This window comes from Anolis carolinensis, chromosome 2, assembly GCF_035594765.1.
Source record: "Anolis carolinensis isolate JA03-04 chromosome 2, rAnoCar3.1.pri, whole genome shotgun sequence".
Taxonomy (NCBI): Eukaryota; Metazoa; Chordata; class Lepidosauria; order Squamata; family Dactyloidae; genus Anolis; species Anolis carolinensis.
The window spans coordinates 201380316-201399728 of NC_085842.1; the positions used below are offsets into that span (position 1 = coordinate 201380316).

The 19413-nt window shown below is 40.6% G+C and overlaps 1 protein-coding gene across 4 annotated transcripts in view; it reads right to left on the bottom strand.

The window, feature by feature from the left end:
• The window catches only part of trabd2a (TraB domain containing 2A), a 143779-nt gene that overhangs the window by 50766 nt on the left and 73600 nt on the right, over window positions 1-19413 (bottom strand). For all 4 annotated transcript variants that reach the window (XM_062971537.1, XM_008118690.3, XM_008118689.3 and 1 more), the window contains exon 2: window positions 11125-11685. In XM_062971537.1, coding sequence (XP_062827607.1) covers window positions 11125-11685 — 561 coding nt within the window. The remainder of the gene's footprint in view (window positions 1-11124; window positions 11686-19413) is intronic.

Genomic DNA, 19413 nt, shown 5'->3' on the forward strand with positions numbered 1-19413 from the left:
AAGAATTATTAAACACTTTGCCACTTCCTAGATGTTAATCTGAGAAGTGCCATATACTTTGGGCAGGGGTGGTGGTGCAACCTTTCAGAAATATAAACGAAGTGCAGGCATGAAAGAGGGTCATGAATCATAGTAGACATTCAAACAATACTTCTTTGTACTGTGTACTCTCTCTCTCTCTCTCTCTCTATATATATATATATATATGTGTGTGTGTGTGTGTGTATGTATGTGTATGTATGTATGTGTGTGTGTGAGTGTGTGTGTGTGTGTGTGTATATATATATAAATAAATAATATGTGCATTTTTCCCATGGAGTAAACCACAAAACCACTGAACCAAATTTGGCCACAAAAGACATAGTCCTCCAATCTATGCCTTTCAATAAAAGAAACCTAGAGAAATGAAGTCCAAATTACAGAGGACGAGGAAGAGCCATTCTCCCCCTGGCTGCCAGTCAGAAGAGTAGGCCCTGCCCCTTTTAGGTCTTACCCACTTCATGTCCTAGCAATCCCCTCGGCCATAATGGCGCCTTTGGAGGAGGGGGGGGGGGGCAGGCAGGGTTCACTTAGGCCTCTTCCACACTGCCTATAAAATACAGATTATCTGATTTGAACTAAATTATATGGCAGTGTAGACTCAAGGCTCTTCCACACAACTATATAACCCAGAATGCCAAATCAGATAATCCACAGTATCTGCTTTGAACTGGATTATTTGAGTCCACACTGCCATATAAACCAGTTCAGTATGAATTTTATACAGTTGTGTAGAAGGGGCCTCATATAATCAAGTTCAAAGCAAATAATATAACATTATAAATATAATATATAAAAATTACTGTGGCATAATAAAACAAACAATATAATCTTTAAAATCAGGACAGTAAATAAAGAACAACACTCTGAAAACAGGGGAATTCCAGACAGGAAACAATCAGGGCCAGAAAACACCTCCCAACAAAGAATTCCCCCAGGCAGGAAACTGAGGAGGGGGAGAAGTAGAGTGTATTATCAGTGTTATTATTATTACTATTATTGTTAATATCATTATTATTATGTTCCTGTGAACCATGAAAATGAACACTATCTGGCTCCCAGTATTAAAAAAACTCTAAAATCAGAACAGTAAATAAAGAACAACACTCTGAAAACAGGAGAACTCCAGACAGCAAACAATCAGGGCCAGCTAACACCTCCCAACAAAAGATTCCCCCAGGGAGAAAGGAGCCAAGCTTTGAAGCTGAAAGGCCATTACATGCTAATCATTCTGTCTAATTATAGCATTCATACTTGCCTCCAACAGACAAAATAAAGTAACAACCAGAAATACTACATATTCACAAGCTTTAGGAAATAACATATGCTAACTATGACCAATTCCTCAATACTTTATTTCCCATATCACCACACTTCACCACAGCAATGCGTGGCTGAGCTCAGCTAGTGTTATAAGTATTTAATATTACCAGTCAGTCAAAATTTGGAGATGACCAATATTCATTTCTAAAATATCCTATGAAAACAACCATCAATGGCACCTTCTATATGACAAATCAGTTGATAGTACCATTGCAGTTAGTATTCAAGACTCCATGGAGTCTGTTGCTTTTTCTCATTTGTTTTTCCATGGATATAATATGCATTTGTGTTGGATTCTGAGAAGGGTCAAGTTCCTTTTTATAAGGGTCAGCCAGGGCTCTTCCACTGGCTGATATGGAAGGAAAAGACCCCCCATTGCATGGTGCCACCTTCTTTTCACCCAACTTCACCCACCCACTGCTGTCTCCCCTAGCCCTCTGTCTCCCTCTTCATCTGTTTCTCATATCTCAGCAGCAACAATAGCAAAACTACCACTTTCCCACACATTTCCTTGAATTTTGTTTTATGGCAGAATTGGCTTATTTAGCAACCAATGCTGCATAAATGGTTGTGTGCAACATGCAGATGATCTGCTGCATGTAAACCACTGGTCTAGTTTTTGTGGATCATGGTGCCAACCAGGATACTGATGCAAATCCCCAGACTTTCCATTTTCTTTTAATAAGCTAGACATTTCCCAGCATAACTTTCATGGTAAAGGGTTTCAATTCTATGATTTTTTTTCTACCCACCCTTCTCACCCACTCCCCAACAGCCTCAAAATGACTGGAAATAATAATACCAGAAGTGGAGTCACATCATTTCTGGATTTTGTACAGCTTCCAATGCATCCAGCCAGGAGTCTATAGTGTTAATGGTGGAGAAAAATGGCCTCCACCTTACCTTTGGTGCAGTTGTCCTTTTGAAAGAACTTCTTGATTACTTTTCATGGTTAAAGCAGGGGCTTTGGGACTGGTTGCTCACACAAATGGCCTACTAAGTTGAATTGGCCTTAAACCTAAGTCAATCTGCATAATAAACATAACTCTGTGCTACCTTCCTGGGATGCATGCTATAGAATCCCATGGGGGAACCTAGCAAATTCCTTGAGAGATTCCTTGGTTGCAGGTAAGTGAAAATGCTGATGTTAATTCCATGGTTATGGTAGTCTTACTGTACTGTATTATTAGGAATCCCATTATCATTCTCCAATACAACCAGCAGCAAGGAAACAAAACAACAATGGGGTGTGTGTGACCATAGATAAAAGGTTTATAGTCTGCATAAGGTAAAAGAAAACAGGAGGGTGTAGTGGGTGGTGGAATAGGTCAGCCAGATTGGCATTTTGAAAACCAACCCAAGACATCCTGCCATCTGAGACAAAAATAATCCCCCCTCCCCAATGTAGTACATATTACTGGATTGGCATTCAGATCTTCTTCATTATGAGTGACAAAGCATCATCCTCTAACAATCTGCAGGGCAGCTTAGGTGATGCAAGGAGCCTGGCTTAGAAAGCTCCATCCACCAACACTTTACTGCCCTGCCCTCTGCCATCTCAGGTTTCCACCTTACTCTGCATAGTGGTAGGAACAGCCCTGAAAGTATTATGAAACAACATTCAAGCATGAACTGAGGACAGCTATAAAAAGGAAAAAATGATTTTGACATATTACAAAATCTTATGTTACTCTTGGAAATCAGTTAAATGAAATTTTAAGTAACCTATGATCGTTTGTAATGTATCCTGCCTGAAAATTGAGATGAGTAAATGAAATACACATGTTCAGGACACAAATCCACTCTTCAAATATGAGTTTATCATCTGAAGTCTCCCCTCATCACATCACATACATACTTAAGTGCGGGAAGAGATGCAAAATCAGTTGCATTGTGATATCTCCCTCATGTACGAAGAGCAAACGACACATTTTGAGGTGTACATGTATTGGAACATTACATTTTCCAATGAGAGCATGACAATCAGAAAGACAGATGTTTGAACAAAAAGCAAAAACCTCTGGCATCTATTTTACAAAACACACTGTCCACTCACTCTCACTTGTTTCATCTATGTGTCAAATTGTTTTTTTCCTCCAATTTTCTTCCAGTCACACCATTGGGGCCTATAGCTTTCATCACATTCTTAAATGAATCTTTGACCCAAAAATTGCCCCCAGATGGCGTAGTGGACTAAGTGACTGGAAGGTTGGGTTGCTGACTTGAAAGTTGCCAGGTTCGAATCCCACCTGGGGAGAGTGCGGATGAGCTCCCTCTATCAGCTCCAGCTCCATGCGGGGACATGAGAGAAGCCTCCCATAAGGATGGTAAAACATCAAAACATCCGGGCGTCCCCTGGGCAATGTCCTTGCAGACGGCCAATTCTCTCACTCCAGAAGCAACTTCGGTTGCTCCTGACACGAAAAAAAAAACACCCAAAAATGGGCTAAAAAGTCAAGTGAAAGGAACTACACATTAAGTTATACAGAAACTGAAGGCTAAATAACTTTTATATCCAAATCTGGTGTTTTGGTTTGTTGTACACTTTACAAGCCTAAATTATAAGCTTATGAATAAGGGCTTGTAAAAAACATTACAAAACAGGATCCCACATTTGGATATGATCGTATTTATTTCTGATTAATTTGGAGGACACAGAAGTAAATGGGCTACATGCCCTAGCATGCTGTTTGTTCATGGCAAGCCATAATTCATCACGGCAGTAAAATATTCTCTTTGAATACGATAATAAAATGAAAACTGTTGCATATTTTCAGGACACAGTTACAGAACATCTATTTTAAAACAGCTCAAACCTTGTTTTCAAAATAGGCCAAGACGGGAGGCTATAAAAATTACTTTTGGGATTACAACTCCCAGAATCCTTCAGAAAGCATGCTTGCAATCGCAAAATGTAACAGTCCCAATCTTTGAACAGGAAGTGAAGAATGAATATCTCCCTTAAAGAAAAATATTACAATGTAATGCAATATATGTTTCTACTACATTATTTATCATTTTAACTTTTCAAGTCATTATTCTTTATCTACATTGTGGTGGGGCAAGAAATATGCATTACTTTATTTGATAGTCTCTAAAAGCAAGGACTGTTGGAGACTATGGCCAACAATGAAGAAATATTATTATCACTTACAACCAATTATGCTATGCAAGTCTCATTAGTAATCAGTCAAAACAAGGAGACAACTGAAGGTGACAAGACCAAATAGAAACTAGTCATTTACTTTTAACTAAAGAGATGTCATTGACGTGACAGATGGGAGACTGACACCAAATTCAAGCAAAGTAGCATTTTTCTGCACACAATCAGTTCACAGAATTGGTTACAAAGAGGCATGTAAAGGTCACCAACACAATTCCGTTGAGATGTTTTGGACAAATGACTAAACATTATGAACACAGATGATCTTCTGAAGAGGTCATGAAAATTATATGTTGGCCTGACCTCCTGGAAGCATCTCTTGGGTATATTAAAGAATTAAAGACTATTTCCTTAACATGGCAGTTAACCAACAATACTGCTTTTTTTTTTTAGTGTCAGGAGCGACTTGAGAAACCACAGGTTGCTTCTGGTGTGAGAGAATTGGCTGTCTGCAAGGACGTTGCACAGGGGACGCCCAGATGTTTGATGTATTACCATCCTTATGAGAGGCTTTTCTCATGTCCCCCCATGGGAAGCTGGAGCTGATAGAGGGAGCTCACCCGCTCTCCCAGATTCAAACCGCCAACCTGTCAGTCAGTAGTCTTGCTAGCACAAGGGTTTCACCCATTGCGCCACCAGGAGCTCCATGCTAGTGACTATATGGATATAGCAAAATTCCACCAGGAGGTGGTGTCCCCTCATCTCAATATAGGATGATTATCAAACCTGAATTATTGAAAGGTATGTCTCTGCTCTTCAAGGGGCAGCCCATGTTCTGCAAGAGAAGAGGAATTATTCAACTGGATAAATTACTAAAATTACTGCAATACATTCTGATTTTTTCCTTTATGGTAGTTCACATATTTTATTCTTATTCTGCTATAATGGAGCAAAAGAATGAGATATGCAGAGGACATGAAGTATACTCCCTAACCAATGGAAATATTACTCATCCGCCTCTATATATTTTGTTGTTATAGCAAGATGATTGCAGAGCTAGAAATATTTGCTTTAAAGTAAGAGCTAAGACATAAAAATATTACACATGAACACTGAACTGTTGCACACACAGAACATTAAGAGCAAAATAAGAAGAATTGGTATTAAAAATACCGTTGGGGAGGAATGTCTACATACAAGTACCACCTATTTCATCTTGACTGCTTGCTCACTTTAAAGATTCTAACATGGATAATACAAGCAGACTGCGATTTATCAACTATATTGCTACCAGGGAAGCTGCCTATGAAACAATCTCCCCTGAGAATGGTTCACCAGCATGAAAATAAAAAGCAAATGTTTGAAACCTTTTAACCACAGGCCATAAACAGTACCTGCATTTAATATGTGTTTCTGACCTTTAAATCCCATGTTGTTGTTTAACCTTGCAACTGAAGCATGCCGATAGCAGTTGTTCACTAATTTTTTATAATATAATAGAAAAAATGGTAACAAATTCCCCCATTAACCTTCCTTGGCTTTTATAAGATTCTCAATGTGGAAGCAGGAGAATTTTAGATAAAAATTCTAATGGGTATAATGGAGCCAAATGGGTTTTATTGATAAGAAATAAAGAGATAGTGATTTCTCACATACTGAATCAGCGGGATGTTAATAATGACTTCAATCCTATTAGTGAATTCTAACTAGAGTAGACATATTTGAGCCAGTTGCTGAATGGTAAGACTAGCAGTAGGATTTAGGACATAAAAGAGCAATCAAAACAAATATAGAAGAGGATAAATATACAGTCAGCCCCTCACATTCATAGGGGTTAGGGGTCCAAGACCTCTGCAGAAGTGAAAAACTGCAACTATAGTAAGCTTCCTCCTCCACAAAAAATATGCTACAAACTCAACAGAAGAAGGTGTAAGACATGAAGGTGGATTATCAGGAAAGGGGTTTAAACTGGCAATGGAAAGGAGGCTGAGCTAGTGGGGTAGACTGTACACACACACACAGAGGAAAATACTTACACAGATGTCCCTCAATATGCACAGCTTGAAAATACCTCCCAGTTTTTTCCCCCAAAAGCCAATCCTTGACTTTATATAAGGGATACCATTTCATCACATTGTTCTATACTGTGAGATTTGAGCATCCATGGATTTTGGTATCCACGGGGATCCCTGGAATGAAGGGTCTTCTACTAAGTTACGTATCTATTAAAGAACAGGGAAAAGATAAATTAAGGTTTGTTAACATTCAATGTAACAACTCTTAGGTAAAGGTAAAGGTTTCCCCTGATGTTAAATCCAGTCGTGACCGACTCTGGGGGTTGGTGGTCATTTCCATTTCTAAGCCAAAGAACCGGCATTGTCCATAGACACCTCCAAGGTCACGTGGCCGGCACGACTCCATGGAGCGCTGTTAGCTTCCTGCCGGAGCGGTACCTATTGATCTATTCACATTTGCATGTTTTCGAACTGCTAGGTTGGCAGGAGCTGGGGCTAACAGCGGACGCTCATTCTGCTCCCGGGATTTGAACCTGGGACCTTTTGGTCCGCAAGTTCAGCAGCTCAGCGCTTTAACACACTGTGCCACCAAGGGCCCTGTAATAACTCTTAGATAACTTGCAAATTGCCTTTTCCTACCTCCCATTATACTATTTCCTACTTCTCTGGCCAAAGGGGCACATATCTGGTTTTGTGACTTGTCTACTATATCTCTTTAAGGGGCAAGACCAGAAGCCCTTACTGAACACTAATGGCACTATATTGGTGGTTCTTAAAGTGTGCTCCTTGGAGCCCTTGGGGCTCCACAAAGCATCCTGAGGGGCTCTGTGCTTTCCTCCTCCCCCCTCCTCCTCTGCTCTAGTCCAGCCTGACCATTATGTGGGCCCCAACCCTGCCTGTCAGCCCAACCCTGCCTGTTAGTGGCTAAGGAGGGAAGGATTGTCCCTCCACAGCCACTGTCTGGGCCTAGCTCCTCCTCCTTTCCTTCTCCCGCCCCCTTTCCTTCCCCCCCCCTTCATGGCAGCATCCCTCATCCTCTCTTCCATTGTCCTTTCCCACCTACCCTCCCAAAAGACCTCTGACCCCCTCCCTCCTTCCTTTTCTCCATTGTTATGTTGGGCCTGAGGAACCAATGCCGCCACCTTCCTTAGTGTACGCTCCCCACACACATCTCTTTCTCATCCTGTGCCTGTGGGGGCAACTCCCTGCTGCCCACCACAGTGGTGCTTGGAGTCAAGGACAGTGGGCAGGCCCTGGGGTGGGCTGACCCGTGATTTCAGCAGGATGCTGAGAATGTGGGCCGTGGTGGGCAACAGGGAGCTGCCCTTGAGCAGGAGCTGTGGAATGGCTCCTGGGCCCGCATGCACATGAGCTCCTCATAGGGATTGCCTTGGAGCGTGCAAAGCTCTTCACAGCTCCTTCTATGAGGTGTGGTGCTGCAAGACCCCACTCTTGGACCAAGGCAGTGTGGGCAAAGATAGACTGGTGATTGTTGCTAGAGGAGTGGCATGAGTGTCCTCTTCATCAATTGCCACTGAAGGGGGGGAGGGACTGTAGTGGCAGATGAAGAGAAGGAAGGAAGCAGAGGAAGAGGCCTTCTTTTCCCTCTCAGCAAGCTCCCTTGGGCTGGTGAAGAAGCAGGGGGCCTTCTCCCTCTCTCCTCCCTTCCCAAATAGTCCCTCCCCCAGCCAGCAAATGAATTTGCCATCCGGAAATCCCAGTGAGTATCCAGGCTGCGCCTGGCATTGGAGCCTCTGCTGCCGCCTCAGGCCCTGCAACTACCTTCACAGCATCAACAACAACAGGAGCCTCTGCCGCCCCCTTCTCTTCCTCCACTGGGGAACAGTGTAAGAAGAAAATGGAGGATCAAAAAGGGGAGGGGGGCGAGAGAGAGGAGAGGAGGACAGGATGGAAAAGGGAGAGAAGGAGATAGGAGGAAAGCAGGTGAGCAATTGTGAGCTGTGTTTCACCTCCATCCACAGACCACACTTTGGGGCTTTGATGAGCTGGTTGTGGGTCCCTCTTAAGAGACTTTTGGAAAGAAGGAAGCAGAGAAGGAGGAGGCCTTCCTTTCCCCCCTCAGTAAGCTCCCTGGTGTGGTTTTTGGGGGGCTGGAATGGATTAATAGCATTTCAATTAATTTCAATTAGGAAATCTGCTTTGACATTATAGCGTTTCAAGTTAAGAGCTTGGTCACAGGTATCATTATATATACATTATATATACAATATATAATATATAAACATTTCTTGGGGCTCCACAATAAACTTTTGCTTCAAAATGGGCTCCAGGGCTGAAAAAGTTTGAGAACCGCTGGTCACTATATAACAAGATGCTGCTAATGATGATGCTAGCAAGCCTTGTAAGAGAAAATAGAAGCATGCGCATTAGCTCTTTAGAGTTCAAGACAATCCTGACCCTGTAAAATGATGCTGTTTGTGTCTTTAAAATCAGATGCTGTGTTTGAATTGGTCAAAATAAATGTTAATGCACAGTATTATTTCCCATATACAAAATGGTCATTAAGGCAAACTATTTCAAGTGTCCTGTAACAGAGGTGCAGCCACTTTGAGCCCCTATATTGGAAGAAATAAATACAGATACACTAATGTTTGAGGAATTTTGCCTCTTCTACTGAATTCTCATAATATCCTCTACCTCCAAATCAACTCTATATGCAAATTACTTTGATATACAATAGTTTTTTTGTGTCAGGAGCGACTTGAGAAACTGCAAGTCGCTTCTGGTGTGAGAAAAGTGGCTGTCTGCAAGGACATTGCCCAGGGGATGCCCAGATGTTTTGATGTTTTACCATCTTTGTGGGAGGCTTCACTCCTGTGCCCTCCCTGCGTGGGGAGCTGGAGCTGACAGAGGGAGCTCAGTCGCTCTCCCCGGATTCGAACCTCCAACCTGTCGGTCAGCAGTCCTGCCGGCACAAGGGTTTAACTCATTGGCCCGCTAGGGGCTCATATCCAATAGTGATAATATAGCTGTTCAAGAAAGTGAAATATTTATAGGAATAAGAGTAGTATACTATATTCAGTATTTTCAACATAACACTATTTAACTTATGAACATAATTAATTTACTATTTGAAAAAGCTTTGTTAAACTACAAGTGTCCTACTAGTGCCCTTTTTTTAGCAGGCATAAGAGTCTGTGATACAGTGACATACATGGCTGTGTTACTTAGGGCCCAGTCATGGATGGTGGGAACCCCAATGTACCTTCATATGTTAGCAAGTGAGAACACAATGAAATAGGAGGCACATCTATAGTAAATATTAAAACACATTCCAAACATGTGGTTCCAAAATAAAGAAATGAGTGCTGTTACTCTTTTAGACACATTCCAAATTTATAGTTCCCAGAATTATTTGTGGGAAGCATGACAGTTGAATTGTTAGCATTGGTGGAATTAATAGTGGATATATGCACTCCTTTGTGTGCACTCAGTGACATTTTCTATGGTATGTTACTTTTCTACTAAACACATCAAATTACTATCAAATTAATTCACTAAATAGCCTTTTTATGTTGGAAATGTAAATATCAATTTGCAGCCACCAACTGGGCTTAGCCATAGGCCTCTTCCACTCAGGGATGTTTTGAGTTATTTGTGCCACACTATTGCTTCCCTTTGTGAACACAGGTACATTTTCCTCCAGCCTTTTTTTTTCCTTCAATCCCAACTGAAGTTAGTATAGTTCCTGGAGATGACATATTTTTATTCATTTAGGGAATCTGTGTGCAATGTCAGCTGTAAGGTTAGCTTTGGTTATGTCACATCCTGTCACCGCTCTCCCAATTTTGCTCCTGTATCTAGTTGTAACTTCAGTTCAAATCTTTATATGTGCCTTCTATTTCACACTCAGATCTAACATCACAACCAACACACACACAAGAAATAAAAAGAAGCAGATGTCCACAAAGGAACCTATGAATCCATATGAACCATATTTCGTCAAGCTGCAAATGTTCAACTGTTCTTTTATGAAAAAAAGTCTCAGAAGAAACAAAATCAGCAAGAAAAAATGAAGCCTCAAGCCTATTCATTATCAAAAAGTGGCAAAACACAACAATTATCAATCAGAGTTATCAAGAGAGGATGCAAATGGTATGTCTGGAAGAGTTTGTGATGAGGGAAATCAATGCAGCCAATTTTCTAAAGGTTCTAAAAGTGGTGAATGTTTGTGTGTAGCTATAAAAACAATAGTGAAATCCAGAACAAATTCATCAACTCACCATGTTCTATAATTAGAGATTTCTTCTACTGACTGACTTTATAGATGTAAACTCCTATGGACTGGACTACTGAACAGAATTTGCTTCTTTTATAATATTCGCCATTTTCACAAACTATTCCACACAATTTTCTCACAAAATCTGGCAGATATATTATTTTTTGACCAAAACTACCAAAATCTCTGTTTGCCATGTTAGCTGGAGAATTCTGGCACTTTGAGTCCAAAAAGTAGGTTTTTCAAGCTCTGTAACAGTATAAGAAGCTGGCCCAAACTTTTTGTTCTACCTGTGTACTTGTCCCTCCACATAAAAGAAGCTTAAGGATTATCAAAAGAGAATTAGGACAACACAGATTGCATTTTTCATATACAGCACACCAAGAAAGCTTCAGGTCTCTTACCTGAGAGAAATTTAGGCCATTTAGTGGATGGCATTGCTCCTCTACTTTTTCTACAGCCCCGGTCTGTTTACGCAGTCGTTCAGCTTCCTGGGCAAGGTAGAGATCCAAAACAGGCACACCGCGTGATTTGATGTCAACTTCAGTCAAAGAATTAACCATAAGCATGACCCACACAGGTCTTTTCCTCTCCCAGTTGCCTGCAATAGCATTGAAGAGATAGTCTGCATATAGGCCTTTGCCCCGCTGGTCTGGGGTCATCCAGGAAGGCATCATAAGCTTGACATATTCCAAGTGGCGCTTGAGTCGGCGGTAGATGTCCCTTGGAAGTACATCCTGAAGGTTCTCACCTTGTGGCAGAAGCTGGCAACTCGTCAGAGCAGAGATTGTGTAGGGATCTGTAAGGTCCAGCTCAAAGTAGACAATATGGCTCTGCTGGAAGGCTTTCTTTGAATTCTCAGGAATATGATCCCAGACTCGAGTATATGGAACATGAATGGTACCAAAAAAATAAGATGGTGGGTCTCTCTTTATAGTCCACAGGAAGGAGTTCAGTTCACTTTGCTGAAGGGAAGGAAACACAGTAGTGAAGACAAGCATTTATATATACTGATAAAACACAAAGGGATTGACAACAACCTTTGGATATGGCTAACTCAAGACAACAAGCCAAGAGAATAACTTTTTGGGATGAAACATGAGATATCAGCGTTAAGTGGCCTTAAATTTGCCTTACAACAATTTTGGAATGATATACATACCGCTCTGGTGGGAAGGTAAAGGCGCTCCATGCAGTCATGCCAGCCACATGACCTTGGACAACGCCAACTCTTCAGCTTAGACATGGAGATGAGCACCAACCCCCCCGAGTCATACACAATTAGACTTAATGTCAGAGGAAAATCTTTACCTTTATCTTAGAGGAAATCTTAGGCTTGATCTACACTGCCATATAATGCAGTTTCAGGATGTGGATTAATTGACATACAATCGTGTTCAGTGCAGTGAATCCACATTCTGAAACTGCATTATATGGCAGTGTATTTCAAGCCTCAGACATCAGAAACAAGCATTTCCCCCTTTGTGGCTGAAAAACAGGTAACTATATCAGATTGTAAATACTGGGCAGGGATGTCTTTGGTATTATTTCTGAAACCCCTGGCCTTTTCTTTTATTTGCAGGACAAGACTGTGCATACTTCACCTCTAGGTAAAGGTAAAGGTTTCCCCTGATGTTAAGTCTAGTTGTGTTCAACTCTGGGGGTTGGTGCTCATCTCCATTTCTAAGCCAAAGAGCCGGCATTGCCCATAGACGCCTCCAAGGCCATGTCGCCGGCATGACTGCATGGAGCACTGTTATCTTACCGCCAAAGTGGTACCTATTGATCTACTCACATTTGCATGTTTTCAAACTGCTAGGTTGGCAGAATGGGGCTAACAGTGGGAGCTCATCCCACTCCCCGGATTCGAACCGCCGACCTTTCAGTCACCAGCTTAGCAGTTTTACCCACCGCGCCACCAGGGCCTCCACTTCACTTCTGCTACCATTAAATGTGGTAAAAGACCCTACAAGAGATAAACTGTCCATACACTTAGCTTCTATAGATAAAACTATTAGGGAGGGAAGGGGAGCAATGTTGTCATTTGCCTTTTTTAAGCAGCAGTATGTCTTGGGCCATCCCTTTATGTAAGTTTTACAGAATGTAAAAACAGCAAACAACAGTAAAGATAAATCGAGGCATGGACTACCAGTCTCATGAAAAGCAAAGGGAAAAAAGACTGAAATAAGGTATAGTTCGATGGAATATGTTGCAGTATGCACACTGAGACAAATGTATTTCTTTAAAAACATAGTCTATTTAGGAAACAGATTTTACAGATCAAGAGCAGACATGTAACATTAAGTACTTATAAAAGAACTATGAGTGCCTTTATAATATTCCCAGGTCCATAGCATCTCCAAATAAGAATGAAAGTACATGCAAAAACCCCATAAACTATTTTTATTACTTTAAAAATCTCTTCTAGAGTTGGAGACTAGCAGATAACGGCAAAGCAATTTGGAGAAGGGGAGCAGCCCTCTTTTATGTGGCGATAACATGAATGAAGATAAACGCAAATCCAGAGAGAGGCGAGAAGTGTCACCTTCCCGCTTAAAAGCAAACAAAGAGCCCTGAAATCTGCCACAGGCATGGAGAAGGTTGGAAGGTCAACACTCCTTTGTTTTAAACAAGCCTGATCTTTATGTGACAAAGAACACACATAAAGAGCCAAGTCTATGGAAAAGACCTCGGAAAGAAAAAAGGTACTGCCCCCTGATCTGCTCAGAATTTCATTTAACCTCCCACTCTGTTTTCAGAGCTAAGGTATTGAAAGACCCAAGATGAGACAAAGCCCTGCAATCTACATGAATATCCTAGGCAGGACATTGGTGGCAGCTGTCAAGTCTTCTGAGACTGAATGTTTAAAACTAATTTTTAGTGGGTGTTTTTGCAGGATGCCAACTTATATTATCAGAATACTATCCTTTTTCATTGCGTCAACAGAAAGGGAGATGTGATAATGTATCGAAAGTAAAATGAAACTGATGTTGAGCACTTAAGGGTATATATATACCTAAATTTCTGATTTGGTAATCTAACCATTCAGTTATAGTAAGTCAACCTTTCCCAGACTGGTGCTCTCCAAATGTATTGGACCACAACAGCCATAGCCCAACTCATCTGGAAGATATGAGGTTGGGGATCTCTCTGCTTTTTTGGTTAGTACACCACCCCTCAGAATTTGGGAACAATGTCCAAGGTGCCTTTAAAATGCCCTGTATCCTCAAAAATAAGACATCCCATGAAAATAAGACCTAGTAGAGCTTTTGCAGAATTGCTAAATATAAGGCCTCCCCCAAAAGTAAGACCTAGTAAAGTTTATGTTTGGAAGCATGCCTGCTGAACAGAACACCAGAGCATGCAGGATCGGTAAATGTACGTACCATATATTGTTGTACATGGAAATAATGGGAATAACAAGAAATTCTTGACAGGATTCACAGTTTGTGTGGTTATGCTGGTTTGTGATGACAACTACTGTAAAATATGTGACAATATGTGATAAATGTTCATTTTTTGTTCAACAATAAATGGAAATTCATGGAAAAATAAGGCATCCCCTGAAAATAAAACCTAGCACAACTTTGGGAGCAAAAATAAATATAAGACACTGTTTTATTTTCGGGGAAACAGGGTGTCTTTGCATCTTTTCACATACAAGTTATAATAGAATCATAAACAGATAATAAAAATAAGACTAGCTCTAGATATCTTATTGAATGACTTCTGCAGGTAGATTAACAACATCAGAAAGAATACATTTAGAATAGGAACAATGATGTGAAATATATATTTATTTTCCATCAATCCCCACCCCTAGATTTCCGCATACTGGAATGGAGTGTCCTAAAAATATTTCTGGTGGTTCTCCTGCTACGTCTCAATATAAATATGTCTCCCTTTAAAAGATAACCTAAAGAATCAGAAAAACAACCAATGCAGTCTCTGCAGTACGCTATACACACTGTGCCGGATTTACCGTAGTGCTGTGTTTAAGCACAGGGGCCCATTGGCCAGGGGTCCCATATCCCTGTCGAAAAAAATTAAGATGAATTTTGCTTATGTGGTGCAATTCTAAATTTGAAGGTGTTCTGTTTCAGAGCAATTCTAGACATAAATGATGGAGTTGATAGTGTACGGGAGTGTACAGGAATGTGCCACAAAGCAAGCAGGGTAGGCCTACCGGGTCTACGTCCTTAAGGGCCCAAGTAAGGAGCCTCATAACTTAACTCGAATAGGGACTCATTTGTCCTAAATCCAGCATTGTATACACAACCATATTTTTTTTTGTTTTTTAAATCTTATAATTGTATTAGTATTAACCTAATATTAGATTGGCTTTGCTCTGTTTTAAAGATCATCACTGGCGCAATTCACCCTTCATGTAACCAAGAAGAAGAATGATAGAGATTCACAAATCATCGGATGGTCCATAAACATATATGGTTCTTTTAATTACTTATTTAGATTCTAATATGCAAAATGAACTTATCTCCTGACCTGCACGAACATAGTGGGACTAATCAAAAAAGTTTTAAAAAATGCACTTGTTATTATTCCCTCTTTAAGCAAGCCAATACAAGTAGACACACTGCCACCATGACTTTTAGGTCATCACATGAAAACAGCAATTTTATTCACATAGTTTTAGGCAAATTGGTCCAGACACCTCACTACCTTCCATGCAGGCCAGATTAACATTTCCCCAATCTGTTACTTCATCAGTTTTTAGAAGAAAAATGTGTCTTAAACAGATTTTTACTTTGTCATTTCTGTCTTCTTACATAACCCAAGCTGATGGCTGTACTGCAGTGCCCTGCTGCTTTTTCTACAATGTCACCGATTAATTATTTTAAATTGGGCAATTTCCTGGTAAATTACAGCACATAAGAATCATTTCCAAGCAAACAGCATGGCTACTAGTGAGGATGGCTGCCTCCACTATTACTATGCTTTGGCCATTAGCTTGAGAAGCATGAGAATTACCCTCATGTCGTGTCTGTGGATTTCCCAAATATAGTGCTAATTGACTACTGGGAAAATAGAAAACGGTCTGTTACACTTTGGCCCAATCCAGCAGGGGGTGCAACTGTACTGTCTAACTAATGTAGTTTGATAATACTGTAAATACTTTAAGTGCAATGTGTCAATGGTGTGGAATCCTGGGAGTTACAGTTTGGGGAGGCCCCTGCACTCTTTGGCAGAGAAGGCTAGAGACCTTGTAAAACTGCAACTCCCATTATTTCATAGGATTGGGTCATGATAGTTAAAGTGGTGTCAAACTGTATTAATTTGACAGTGCAAATGCAACCAGTGCCATTTTTCTGTTCTTAAAAGGTTAGGAAAGATTTGTGAGTGACAAAATAACTGTTTCTTTTCATACACTAGTCTCACAACAAGAGCTGCACATGTACATGTAGATCAGCAATAGCAGGCAACGTTTACATGCAAAGTTCCATAATCACAATTCAAAGACATAGCCCTGTTAGTCTGAATCACGATGTGAAGGGATCTTGTAGCAACTTGCTGAGAAAAGAAGTTGGGAACATAACCTCTTGAGGAGCAGCTCTACATTGACTAATAATCCTGTGGGATATGGGTCACACAGGGACCCTCCCAGCTGCTAGACAGCCACCCTGTCACTTCCTACCCTTGGTGTCACTGTGTTCTCTGAATGTGCCATGATTTCTCTCTGTTGCCCCCCCCCCCACTCCCTTCTCAAAGCACGTATCGCCCTGAACAACGTCACTATAGGTAATGGCCAAAAGGTAGGACCCGCATTGCAGCCAGAGACTGTTGTGACAGCCCAAGCCTGAGAAATACAGGATGATGTGGGAACAGCTAGACAGTCCCATTCTGGAACCACCCCAACTATTCAGACTGGCCAAAAGTCGTGATAAAGTTCAAATGCTGGCCCATAATTTGGACTATCCCCATCTTTGATTAATGTGGTCCAAATGGCCTTGCTCTGTGTTACCCTGGATCAGCTCCATGCGGCATCTGGCTACCATGTAGCTGATCCAGCCCTACATCAACCTAAGCAGGTGGTTCTCAACCTGAGGGTCCCCAGATGTTTTGGCCTACAAGTCCCAGAAATCCTAACAGCTGGTAAATTAGCTGGGATTTCAGGGAGTTGTAGGCCAAAACACTGGGGAACCAAAGGTTGAGAACCATTGAAAGCGATCAGTGTAGATCTGCTATAAGTCTATTTCATCCATTGCATATGATAGAGTATATTACAATTTATGAGAGCTTATGCTATCAACTTCTTTCTCTCAGTTAGGCTCAAAGATACAGAAAGATCTCCTAACACAGTATGTGCTTACACAACACAACTCACAGTGTATTCATCTGAAATATACCCAGCCTCTTCCGCAATTGGAAATAGAGCCCGACACATTGATAAAAACCCACCACATCAATTTTCAATAATAAAATTAAAAATTCATAACTACAACAAAATGAAAAATGCAAGCTTTGGCATTGCCTTCGCTTGTAAGTAATTCTACCTAATTACAAAATAAGAAATCATATTTGACCGATGTGCCTACATGGCAAAGTATTTGTTAAATGAAAGTTACACTTGCTATTTGTAGATGTGCTTCTGGAAGACTGATATATTCAGAAAGGCCCTAGGTTTTCCTACTTAATACAGGTACTATCTGCCTGAAGGAATTAATTTGGACACAGTTCAATGAGATTTTATGAGTAAGTGAACAGAACAGGCTACAATAAGCCCCCTTTTATCGCAGCTGGCTTCGCTCAGAGGCTCTGAGTGGACTGTCATATGGCCTTTGGCAGCACAGAGGTGTTCATTCCTATACGGGAAGAGATATTTTGCCTGGCTCTCTAATAAGTTTTATTTTTAAAACATTAAAAATAGATACAAACTTCACTCTGGCTATTTTAAAAACCAGCCAATGAGTTTGCAGCCATAGTCAACCTTCTCCCCACCACCCCAAGAAAGGAAAAGGTAGTATTTATAGGACCAAAACAGGAAATAACATTCATTCCAGAAAGAACCACTTCCTATTTCTTTTGTTAACAGGCATATTTTGTATTACAGGTTGATAGAAATATCTGGGGAGCACCTATCCCATCTGACAAGATGTCTGAATCTGAGAATGCACACATAGGATCATAATGCATTTTGCAGTTTGCCACAGTTTTCCATTCCAAAAATAATTTGAAAACAATTTATTTTATTTGGGAGCCTCCAGTGCTGCAGTGGGTAAACTCTTGTGCCAGCAGGACTGCTGATTGAAAGGGGGAGCAGAACAAGCTCTTGTCTGTCAGCTCCAGCTTCCCGAGCAGGAACATGAAAGCAGCCTCCCACAGGATGGTAAATCATCCAGTTGTTTCCTGAGCAATGTCCTTGCAGATGACCAATTCTCTCACTCCAGAAGTGACTTGCAGTTTCTTAAGTCACTCTTGTCATGAAAAAAAGTGTAATGTTTATATAACCTAACTTTTTTTTTTTTTAGTTTTCTGCCCTACGCCTTTTAGAAAGGCAGTACTGAGTCCCTTTGGGGAGAGATGGTGGGTTATAAATGAAGTTTTATTATTACTGAAAGACTTTAAACACAAATATCTGATAAGTTGCAGCATATGCTGTTATTTTTGTACTACTACTACTACTACTAACCTGATTTTCACACCCTAGAAAACAACACCTCACTATATAGCTATGATTACATTTGTATATGTTCTGTTTTCATTCAGAAGTAGAGCACCCCTTATATGCCAACCTTTCCTGACAACAAGCTCTGACATCTTTTTCCAGGGAAGCCAAATAAACCCTTCGCCTACTGGCTATTGGCTATAACTGCAGGCATTTTTTAAACACAGGAGTCAAGAGAAAACATCAGCCACCATAAAAAAGTGGCTCAGGTGACACAGGCTTAAGTGCCTAGAGTTGTTAACATCTTTAAAAAAATGTTCCTAGAGTTGTTAACATCCAAAAAAAAATAGGAAAAACTGGATGACCTACTTTTGGTGGGATGGAATTAGCAAGTGATACTTTTTGTTTCCTCCATTTAATTTCCTCCTGACTGTAAAACTTTTCTTCCCTATTAGAACCCAACTCATACATGACAACTCAGCCTATATGATAAAAGCTGATTTAGTCTATGAAAGAAGTGTTGGTTTTCAGGATGCCATAAGACTGCTGTTTCAGGCATGGATATACAAGTATACCTCAGTTAATGAAGTACTGTAGACTTTTTCCTAGCCATTACTTCATTAACAGAGAATTCAGTACCAGATACAGGTATAACATGGAAAAATAGGGACAGGTTTCTATGTCATGAAAAAGAAAGAACAGCTCAGCAAACATTTTATCCCAAACAGTATCTAAATATTAACTGAAAAATTGCCAAGTAAGCCTTGCATAGGTAAACAAAAAATGCTCTGAACCTTCTCGACAACACTTGAAGCAATCTTCCAAAACATGCATCGAACAGCATTATATGAGTCTATATTGATCATATAATGCAGCTTCAAACTGCATTATATGGCAATGTAGATGGGGCCTAAATCTATAACTCAAGCTGAAACAGTAGAAGGCAAGAGGAAAGGGGGAAAAATGAAAGGGAACAGGTAGAATCCTATAGTGTGTGTGTGTCTGCACCTTCAAGTCACCTATCAAACATAGAGTGAACCCATGAATTTCATAGTTTTCTTAGACAAGA